The following is an 11,615-nucleotide window of genomic DNA, read 5'->3' as shown; positions in this document are numbered from 1 at the left end:
TAGTCATATTAAAGGAAACAACGTGTAGGGGCAGATTATTGTGGGAGCAGTAGAAGTTCATTTGGGGGTGTTTCGTCATATCTTGTTAATCATCACACATCCTCCAGGTAAACTGCAAGATATGTTGCAGGTGGTGGATGGGAATACCCCTTCCAGGAAGTACAAGATGGAAACAGTCATTTTCACTTTAAAAACCACAGGATTTTATTTTACCAATTCAGATTTCCAACATACCAAATAATAGGTCCCTCAGGGCTACAAGGATCTTACTTGTTTTACCCTGTGCATTTGTGCTACTTGAAATGGCACTATAAACATGTACTTGGTAATGAAAAAGTTTTCCTACCAGGTAGTTTTCTAAGACAATTCACAAGAAGAGACCATTTTATCAGTGTACCTAATGCTTTGAATTCAAGAAAAGTAACAAACTAGATCAAACTAGATCAAACTAAACTAAGGAGTAGAAGACAAATCCAGTGCATTATTTGAAGTTGTAACTGGGAGCGTGAACAGATATTTTAATGAGTCGCTGGACTGTCTTTGATAGAGTTATTAACTTTTGGAATTTTCTTCATGTTTACTGAGGTACATTATATTTGTTGCCCCAGTTTCTTTAAATATCAGATAAGCTGCTACCCTCCAAAGCAGCTGTGAAGAGTACTTTTGTTACATGGTTTGCCATCAGGGTGTGCCAAAAAGGAATGGGTGTTGTAGGATGCTTGTCATTGATGCTGAGGTTCTCGAATTCTGACCATCCATCCCCTTTTTGCTAAGTACTTACTACTTTAAAGTGGAAAGTTTCTATCAACAGTTCAGATTAAGCCATTACAAGCTCAGGCAGGCAAAGATTTGTCCTTTCTAAAGTTTACTATGCTAAAAATATATAGGATACATTTGAATAGTTAGTGTCCTAGACTGTGCCTTCATGTGATCCCACTGTGCTAAATGCTATAGTAAATGACTAGCAATCCAGGAAAAACCTAAAAAGGAATTCCCAAAATACTCCCTCTGGTCCAAGAACTTTCTCAGAACATAAACCAGGTACAGGTATGTATGTGGGTGGGTGGAGACAACATAGACACACATTCTGGACCAACTGGCCATTGTACCTGTATTTACTGGTACACAAAAGACTTCTCTTACTCAGGGGCTGAGTATCTGACTGAAGGGACAAGTTATAGTCATGATGGTGCCAGCATCTGAAAGTCTGGGAGAATTTCAGCCACCTTCCTGCGGAGCTGCTCTCGCCTTTGTTCTTTTAATCTTTCCTCTTTCATAAATTTTACAGATGTCTTCCATGTCCGAAATGTTTGGCTGAGAATCCTCCTTTAAAAACAAAGAAGGTGGGAGAATATTAAGGAAAAGTTGACTTTCCAACCGAAGTACATTAAACACTTTATTAAAATAATTATGTGAATAGAAAGTTACATAAAATGTGTGGAAATCACAACTAGGAATCAGTTTGAAATGCTATAAAGTGAAAGTAATAAAAGGGGATGAGAGTGGAGAGGGAAGCTGTTTGCTTTTTGGTGGTATTGCAGGGAAAGCCTTTCTTAGGAGGTGACATTTGAGCAGAGTACCCAGTGGCCCCTGATAATGCAGGCTATGAGACATATTTCTCAGGTGATCTGATCACAGCCTGTATTTTGTGCCCAAGCCAGGATCAGTGATTCCAGCAAGGGCACTGGTAGCAACAGCACTCAGGACAAAGATTTTGGAAAACTACATGGGCATTGGGGCTGTAATGCTTAGATATATTTTAAAATCCTGCTGGTTGCTGGGTGCTGTGGTACACATCTGTAATCCCAGAGACTGAGGGGAGGTTGAGGCAAGAGGATTGCAAGTCCAAGGCTAGTTTGGGCAACTTAGCAAGACCCTGTCTTAAAATTAAAAAAGAGGCTGGGGATGTAACTCAGTGGTCTATTTCCCTTGAGTTAATCTCCAGTAGTGCAAAAACAAATAAAAACAAATGCCTTCTGGTAACTTCACCTCCAACAAAAACAAAAACAAGCAAAAAAAAAAAAAAGTCTAGAATATAAGTTGAGAAAAAAGAACCTAATATCAAGTTGTGGAAGCATGGTTAGAAGGGCTCTGAAGCTGTCTCTCAATGATCACAGGGAAGCATGCAGTGTCCTTGGAGGGTTTCTCAGTGCCTGCTCCAGCTGAACATCAGCCATGGAGAGGACAGCCAGGGAGTCTGCCCAAGGAGACAGTTAAACAGAACTGAGTTCCAATACAGTGGGAAGGGGCAGCAGTGGAGAGAAGCACAGGGACTGCCCAGTCTGGGGGTGAGGAGTATCCGAGGCTTTTGAAAGACATGATCTCTGAACAGCATTTTAGGTAAAGGAAAGGCTTTCCCAGAAGAGGGCACGTCTTGAGTAAAGGCAAAGAAGCAAGAATAGCAGAGCATGTGTGAGGAATTATAAGAGCAGTTATGTTGAAACAGAGTGCAGAGTAGTTTATATTTTTACAACTGGAGGCAGGGATGGGATTTGTTCTGGCATCTTAACCAACTAACGAAGCCTGGAATGAATCTCAGTCCTCATTAGTTTTATGGCTGTTGGTTGTCTGATTTTATGTTGATTTTTGTTGGTAGAAGTATTACTGACAGGGGTGGGGGGGTTTCACGGAGCAGAGCTGTTCACTGCTTTGAATTTTTATCCATTCAGTCCACCATTTACAGCTTCCTGTACTCATCTTTAAGCAATATGTTAGTCAGCTTTTCATCACTGTGACTAAAATACCTGACAAGAACAATTTAGAGGAGGAAAGGTTTATTTTGGTTCACAATTTCACAGGTCTCAGTTCGTGGTCAGCCAACTCCATTGCTCTGGGCCTCAGGTGAAGCAGAATGTCATGGAAGAAGGGCATGGTAGAGGAAGGTAGCTCAGTTCATGACAACCAGGAAGCAGAGAGCACAAAGAGCCAGGGAAGAAAATATATAATCCCCAAGGCACACATTTAGTAACTCATTTCCTCCAGCCATGCCCCACCTGCCTAGAGTTATCCATTTAGTTCATTTAAATTATTAATCTATCAAATGAATTAATCCAGTGATTAGGTTATAGCTCCCATTATTGAAGCACTTCACCTTTTACATTAAAACAGGCCCTTTTCAGGGACACCTTGTATCCAAACCATAACATTTTGCTTGGTCCCTCAAAACTCATAACCATCTCATAATGCAAAATACATTAATTCAGGGGCTGGGGATATAGCTCAGTTGGTAGAGTGCTCACCTCACATGCATAAGGCCCTGGGTTCAATCTGTAGCAACACACACACAAAAATACATTAGTTCATTTCCCTAGAGTCCTCATAATCTTAACAGTTCCAGTATTGACCAAAAGTCCAAGTCCAAAGTCTCATTTGAGACTTAAGGCAAACTCTTGGTTATAAACCCTTATAACAATCAAAAGCAGATTACATATGTCCAATATATAATGGCATAGTGTTATGGTTTAGATATGAGGTATGCCCCAAAAGCTCTTGTGTGAGATAATGCAAGTAAGTTTAGAGGTAAAATGAACTGTTATGAGAGTCTTAATCTAATCAGTACAGTAATCCACTTGAATGAATTGGTCGGGTGTGAATGGAGAAGGGAGGGTATGACTGGAGGAGTAGGACACTAGGGGTGTGCTTTTGGGTATATATTTTGGCCCTGATGAGAGGATATATCTCTACTTCTTGATTGTCATGTCCTGAGCTGCTTTCCTCATGCTCTTCTGCTCTGATGTTTTGCCTTACCTTGGACCCAGAGCATTGGAGTCAACCATCTATAGAACAAGACCTCTGAAAACGTGAATGCCAAATAAACTTTTCTTCATCTAAAATTGTTCTAATCAGGTCTTTTGGTCACAGCAGTGAAAAAGCTGCCTAAAACAGAGAGCGAACATTATCATTACAAAAGGGAGGAATAGAGGAATAGAAAGAAGGGATGAGACCAAAGTAAGATTGAAATCCAACTGGACAAACAGGTATTATAGCTCCACAGCCAGCATCTAGGATACAAAGGGCTTGGGCAGCCCCACCTCTCAGACCTTACTGGTTGCAGCCTACATAGACTCTCTTTTAGGATGGCTCTCTGCAGCCAGTAGCTTTTCTCAGCTCACAGTCCACATTGTTCTTATCTCTTAGTTCTTGGGATATCCATTCCAGCTTCAGCTTCACCTTCACAGCTTCCTGTATCACACTCTCAGGGGCAGCTCATAGGGATTCCAACCTTGCTATACTTTGTCTGGCCTCCCAAGCCTTCCTTTGAAATCTCATCAACAACTTCCATGACCCTTTAACTTCAGCATCCTGAAATCCTGCAGAACCAGCACCATGTGGAATGATGCCAAGGTCTGCAGCAAGCTCGAGCAGTTTCTGGGCCTCCTTGGACAATGGCTGCAGCAGCCTCTGAGTGCCTGGGTGGCTGAACACAGTGAAATAAATCCTGGGGAAACAAAATTCCTAGGTTCTGCTGTGTGAGCTGGGTGCCTTCATGGTTTCTTTTCAAAGACATTTTTACTTTTACATCCTTGAACCTGCCATGGGTATGGTCTTGCTGACTCCTGAGATGCCCTCAAGATAACTTTCCTAGTGTCTCTGTGCAAAGTACTTGATTCTCTTTAGTGGCAGTAATACCCTCAACAATTACACCTTCCTTGGCCCCAATTTTACATACACTTTTCTGGCTAAACTGCAAGTTTAAAAACTCTTTCTTTTCTGCTTTTTGTTCCCAATTATTACAATAAACCTGGCTTAAAAAGATGTCAGCAATAGCTAAAACACTGCCTGAATGCTGTGCTGTCTTAAAAATTCCTTCCATCGATTATCAAGCCTATCGCCTTTAAATTCAGCCTCACACAAAGTTTTAGGATGTGGGTAAAATGTGGAAAAGTTCTTTGCCAAAATATAACATGAATGGCCTCTAATCCAACTCCCAAGAGAGTCCTCATTCTGTGAAACCTCATGAATACAGTCCTTTACTGCCTGCATTCCTGTCAGAATTCTGGTCTTCTGAGATCCTGCCAGAATTGTCCATTAAGCTTACAACATTCTAAGCCTTCTCCAATGTGCATTATCAAAATTTTCCAAACTACTTCTGCAAGCCAGTTCCAAAGGCTTTTGAACCACATAGTCAGGTTAATCATACCAATTTCTGCACTTCTTAGTACTAATTTTAGTAAGCTTTTTGTCATGATGACCAAAATGATGGACAAGAACAACTTACTGGAGGGAAAGTTTATTTTGGTTCATGGTTTCAGAGGTTCAGTCAATGGGTGGCTGACCCCATTGCTGTGGGCCTGAGGTAAAGTAGAACATCATGGTGGAATGGCCTCATGGAGGAAAGCTGTTCATCTCATGACAGGCAGGAAGCAGAGAGAACATGAGTAGCCAGGGACAAACATATAATTTAGAAGGCATGATCTTAGAAGGGCATGATCACAGTAATCCACTTCCTCGAGTCATAGCCCACCTGCCTAGAGTTACCACCCAGTTAGTCCACTCGAATTATTAATTCATCAAATAGATTAATCTACTGGTTAGGATTATAGCTCTCATAGTCTAATCATTTCACCTCTGCATTAACATAGGAGCTTTTGGGGGGATACCTCATATCCAAATGATAGTGGGGCCCTCTCCCAGTCCTTGAATCTGTCTCCCACTCTTACCTGCTGTTCACATCCTCTCTCTCCTGGCTACACTCCCATTTTTTGACTTACACATTTTAGTTCCTAGTATGCTACCCTACTGAAATACTCTGCCCCCTGCATGGAAAGAAATAGGGCAAGTAAACACACAGTGATGAAGGTAGGTTGGTTAGGAAGGTGACATTCAAGCAGAGATATGAATAATGTGAAATTCCAGGTTCTATGAATTCCCTGAAGCAGAAGTGAGCTTTGTTTGTGCAAGGAACAGAACAGAGGAAAGTGGGGCAGGAACATAGCAAACAAGGAGCAAAATGGGAAGAAATGAAGTCACAACAATACTTTCATATCAAGGAGACACTGCTGGGATTTTATTTCTTGTTGATTGCATGGATTTTTAACATTGATTTCATAACTTCAAACCCTGAACAGAAACACTATCTTACTGTTATGTTTTATAGTTTATGAATGACAGTGAATTATGAAAATGGAGAAGAAGACTGATCCAGGGAGCTGGATGTATTATTTGCCTACCTTGAACAATTCATCTACCTGCCTACAGCCTGTTTCTTTGCCTGAAAATGGAAATCATGACATCTGCCCCTCACCCCTGGGTTACACTGTGATAAGATGGTTTGTATGAAATCTCCAATGAATCTCAGCCTCTATATAGTGGCTGAAAATCAGAAAGAAAAGAAAGGCAGGCAAAAAGTATTTTAATAAAAATACATTCACCATGACACTAAACTAAAATATCAGCTATTCTTTTGGACAAACCAGTGCATTACAATGATACCTTGCTTACTGTTCACAACAACCCCATAAGATAGGTTCTTTTGTTATTCTCATTTTAGAAAAGCGAAATGGGCTTTGAAAGGTTATTTGTCCAAAGTCACACAGATATTGAGTACTAGCTTTCAGGATATAAAACCGAAGCATTTTATTCAAAGGCAAATTCCTCTGAATACTCTCACTTATTGCATATTTATTTTAATTTATACAAAATTATAATCTACTTGCTTATCTGTTGCCAGCCCACTGATTTCCAGTGACTGTAAATTAAATGTGGATGAACAGTTTTTGCTAGGAGTGGGTATTCTAGTGTTCCAAATTATGAAAACTAATAAAAAGAACAGAGATGCACACACATGCACATGCACACACATATACCTACACACAAATGAAAGCAACCAAAAATGAATCTGAGGGCAGTGACAAGAGAGACTTCTACACATCACAACAGTCTTCACATTGCAAAACCCAGAGGCATCCTGAAAGTGCCCACCATGTTCACCAATGTTCATAAGGAATGACATCAAATCACCAAAAAGGATAGACTGTTCACTCTCAAAGGGAAGTGCATAATGATATTGAGAACACTTCAGTACAAAAGGCTTACAATTGAAGAAGTCAAAGAAAAAAAATGAATTTACATGTACTACCTTATTTTCTAAAAATACTGGATTAAATTATTATTTTAAATATTAATATGATATACAATGATTCCATCTATACAGCGTTCTAAACCAGGTAAAAGTAAACAATAGCACTGAAGACTGCATACTTAGGAGGGAAAAGTAAAAGGAAAGTAAGGAAGGGTTCCCTGTAAAAGTCAGGAAAATAGTTTTATCTTGAGAGGGATTTATGATTGGTAAAGAGCTTGGCAGAGAGTGATGTTCTACTTCTTGACCTCAGCTGTGGTGGGTGACATGGATGTTTACTTTTTTAAAAAATATTTTTAGTTGTAGATGGACATAATACCTTATTTATTTGCTTATTTTTATGTGGTGCTGAAGATGGAACCCAGGGCTTTGCACATGCTAGGCAAGTGCTCTACCCCTGAGCTACAACCCCAGTCCTGGATGTCTACTTTTATAAACAACTCATTAGACTATGAGTTAGGCACTTTTTTTTTTTTATCTGTGTTATATTTCACAACGAATAATGTTATAAAACAAGATGTTAAAACAAAAAACCTATATGACTAATGAAGCAGACGGTACATTTACTTAGGTGTGCAGCATGTATTCTGCACATGTGATTTCCTTGCTGGTCCCTGTGAGGTGAAGAGGGCAGGCCTCCTTCTCCTCATTTTAAAAATGGGTTCCCTGGAGTCCCAAAGGGCTCAACTCTCCTTACCTCCACCTCCTATTTGCAGACATGTTCCATTAGAAGGGTATTTATGAAGTCATTGAATTTCCTTAAAGATCAAAACCTCACCTGTCACTATGCTCCATGGAGATCTCATGCTTGCTCTGAGCATCAATCTTCGACTCTTTGACTACCGTAAACCAGGCCCTGAATATCCTCTTCTGAAGGAAATGTACACAAAGTTTTCTCACTTGTTCCTCCAGATCAGTCACGTACTGGGGATGAAGACAGGAACAGAAGTGAGCAAATAATATCAGTAGACAAAGAATCAGAGCAAATAGTACAAATGAGAGAGAACTGAAACATATAAAACAAAGAAACAAAGGACACTAGATGGATAAAGGAAAAAGGAGAATATGGCAGCCAAGATAATATCCTCTGTAATGCATTATAAAAATGACAGAATCAGAGGAGTAGGAACAGGTGTAAGATCGAGGGATAGGTTTCTAATAAAATCATCTGGGCACTGTGAGATGAAAAAACAAGGAGTATAAAAATGTGTTCATGAGGGCTGGGGTTGTGGCTCAGTGGTAGAGCACTTACCTAGCATGTGTGAGGCACTGGATTTGATTCCCAGCACCACATGTAAATAAATAAAATAAAGGTCCATTGACAACTAAAAAAGTTTTTAAAAAATGTGTTGATGTAATATTACACGTACTTAGTATTTTATACTAACAAAAATTGATCTGACATTTTAAAATTCATTTCAAAGCAATGAATTAGATTCACTACTATATATTATTCTTGAAGAAAATATAATGTCCATGGGTGTTCCAGAGTCCATTCAGTTTTTTTATGTAGGACTAAGCAGTGAGATATATTTAAAGTGCCCTTCCCACCAGGCATCATGGTGCATGCCTACAATTCTAGCAACTCAAGAAAGCTGAGGTAGGGACTGGGGTTGTGGCTCAGTGGTATAGTGCTGGCCTAGTACATGTGAAGCCCTGGGTTAGATTCTCAGCACCACATTAAAATAAAGGTATTGTGTCCACCTAAAAGAAGAAGCAGCAGCAGCAGCAGCAGCAGCAGCTGAGGTAGGAGGATCACAACTTTGAGGCCAGCCTGGGAAACTTGGTGAGGGCTTCCTTTTCCTTAACTCAATATTAAATAAAAAGAGCTGGGGATGTAGCTAAGTGGTTGAGTTTGCCTAGCATGTGCAAGCCTTGGGTTCAGTCCCTAGCATGGAAAAAAAAAAAGGTGTCCTTACCTGAAGCCAGCCCTTAAAGACTCTTCTAAGCAATATGTGGGAATAAAATTGATCAGCCTGGGCCATCTTCCTAGCCAGACTTTCCTGACTACACTGGAACCAGGTCAATAGGCATTTCCTCTGTAGAGCCAAAGAGTGATGTTGTTGGGCCACCTGGATATTTTTTTAAGAGAGAAAAGGAAATTATTCCTTAAATTTTAAATCATTTAAGAAAACTTCAGCTTATAGTATATGATACTGTATACTGCATTTAAGCAGTTCTTAGGGAAGAATAATCTTAAGGTATAAATAGTCTATGTCCCGGAAGTTTTGATTATTGGTCCTATTATTTGGAGGATACAGATTCACATCATGCATGGCCCAATGCTGACTTCCTAAAGACCACTCCCTGACTGGCTGGTTATAGAAATGAGTTAAACAATCTTCAAAGCTGTCACTTCACTTCCATTGAGTTTTGGAGGGGGTGGCTGGAAACATGCTTGGTTTGCTCTCCTGCAACAGGGACAGCAACTCCAAAACAGACCTCTCTTTGTTATGTACGTAATCTCTAATTGAGAAAATGCCAATACTGTCAATTAGTTGTATAGAATGAACTGTCAACAGCATTGAAATTTAGATATTATAAAAAAACCACAAAACCAATGGTAGAAAAAATAACATGATTAATATTAATGTAGCAACTTAAAAGGCAAAGATCATCATTCTATTAAAAAAAGCACACAACTTGCACTTTATAGATTTTATAAAGTATTGTTACAATCTTTTTGAGATAGGAGAAAAGACCCTCTCTCTCAGTCCTCTATAGGCAATGACACATTTTCCTAAGCCTTTTCTAGCCATCTAGCCCTGTGAACATGACTGATCCAAGCAAACCTCTGCGTAGTCATATTTATTGGTCAAAATGAACATCTGTGGCATATACAAGCCTGGAAGCCAATCTTTCAACTATTTTGAACTTCATAATAATACACTTGAACACCCAGTTCCATGCAGTGGATAAATTTATCAGAGAAAGTTCAGTGGTGTTCAATTTCATACCTCTCAGTGTGATAGATCTCTATAACAGAATTATATATCCATGCCATTTGTAATCTGGTTTCACAGTGCCTCCCAGTGGAATAGATGGAGCTTCTTTTCCCCTTCAATGACCTTGATCATGGCCCTATGATTTGCTTTTCCAATGAAATATTAGGTGGCAGCAGAGGTTTCATGTAGGTTTACATAATTTGGTTTGTCTTTTGTGAAAAGACAGCATGCTGCCAGGTGAAAGCTTGCTGGAACCAGAATGAGGCTTGGGTAGAGACCTGAACCCCGTACACATCTAACAAGCCCACAGACATGTGAGTGAGAAATCAAGTCTTGTAAGCCACTGATATTTGGCAATACAACCTAATATACCTTATAACCTTTTATGTTTCTTAAACTCTGCTAAAATTAGTAGAAGTCTCTATTCATTTTACTTTGAAGCTCTCTAATAAAAAATGTATTCCAGTTTTTTCCAACCTGTTAAATTAGAAAAGTCTTTAAAAAATTAAATATAAACTCTTATCCCAAACAAATAGATACACACAAATCATTTATCTTTTGGGCTTTTAAATCACCAAACTTCCCTTCCCCCGAAGGCTAGTTTGGATACTTATGCCATTTGAAGAAGTCCTTATCTGATTTTGAGGGTTGGGGCAAGAGCGGGACACTGCACCTGGGTGTTTTGTTTGCTTTGCATTCTCAATCTCTTCCAAGGTTCTAGACCTTTGTTTCTTAGCAAGAGCTTTTTATAATGTTCTTTGGCTACTGCTTCCAACTCTTGGTTCCTTTTAATTCTCTTCTGTTTCTCGAATTCCTTCTGGAAAAAATAATGAAGTAAAAATGCCATGATGAAAACACTAAGAATTTCATTTCAACAAAAAGTTAAAGTATTTAATTTGAACATGTAACGGTGTGTTAATAATTATAAGACAGCCCTGGAATATTTTTCAAAAGAAGAAACAATTCTGCTTAGAAGGTCAGGAAAAGTTGGTTATAAGCCCTACAAGAATGAGCATTATGTATGTTCTTGGATTTATTCAGTATTATTCACAGAAATGATTTATTTCTCCCTAAATTTCTAGAAAGTAAACATCTAGTCAGGAGACCATCAGGAATTTTCCCTCATTTTTGTGGAAAACCAAGTACAACTCCTAGATTATGAGGTAGAGATTTATGTATAAATAATGCTATTCAAATGTAACAGAATTATATATCCAGAAATTATAAATTCCAGAAGCATATTCTCATTATTGACCTTTCTTTTTAAAGTTATGAACAATAAGTCCAGACGCAAGTTAAAAGTACTTGACCATTACTAAGCAGCCTTCCCTCCTCCTCTGAGGAGAAAGAAGAGTACCCCTGGTGATGCACTGAGGAAAAATACCCCATGATCCTTATAGAAGGAATGCACCTAAGTAGTATGCCTGGGAAAGATGACAGAAACTTCCAGGTGCATGTCTGTAATTGCAACAGACTTGGTAGGCTGAGGTAGGAGGATGGCCAGCCTCAGCAACTAGTGAGGCCCTAAACAACTTAGTGAGACCCAGTTTCAAAATAAAAAATAAAAAAGGGGGGCTAGGGAAGAATAGAGG

The 11,615-nt window shown here is 39.2% G+C and overlaps 1 protein-coding gene across 1 annotated transcript in view; it reads right to left on the bottom strand.

Moving 5' to 3' along the window:
* Positions 1–1,035: 1,035 nt before the first annotated feature.
* Positions 1,036–11,615, bottom strand: part of Ccdc191 (coiled-coil domain containing 191) — an 89,717-nt gene continuing 79,137 nt past the window's right edge. Inside the window, exons 14-17 of the mRNA XM_047563408.1 lie at positions 10,697–10,840; positions 8,998–9,150; positions 7,857–8,002; positions 1,036–1,326 (exon numbers count right to left, since the gene is read on the bottom strand). Coding sequence (XP_047419364.1) covers positions 1,182–1,326; positions 7,857–8,002; positions 8,998–9,150; positions 10,697–10,840 — 588 coding nt within the window. The 3' untranslated portion in view covers positions 1,036–1,181. The remainder of the gene's footprint in view (positions 1,327–7,856; positions 8,003–8,997; positions 9,151–10,696; positions 10,841–11,615) is intronic.

The sequence above is a fragment of the Sciurus carolinensis genome, chromosome 9, assembly GCF_902686445.1.
Source record: "Sciurus carolinensis chromosome 9, mSciCar1.2, whole genome shotgun sequence".
NCBI lineage: Eukaryota > Metazoa > Chordata > Mammalia > Rodentia > Sciuridae > Sciurus > Sciurus carolinensis.
Note: the sequence above shows the minus strand (reverse complement) of the source record. Positions and strands in the feature narration are given on the sequence as shown.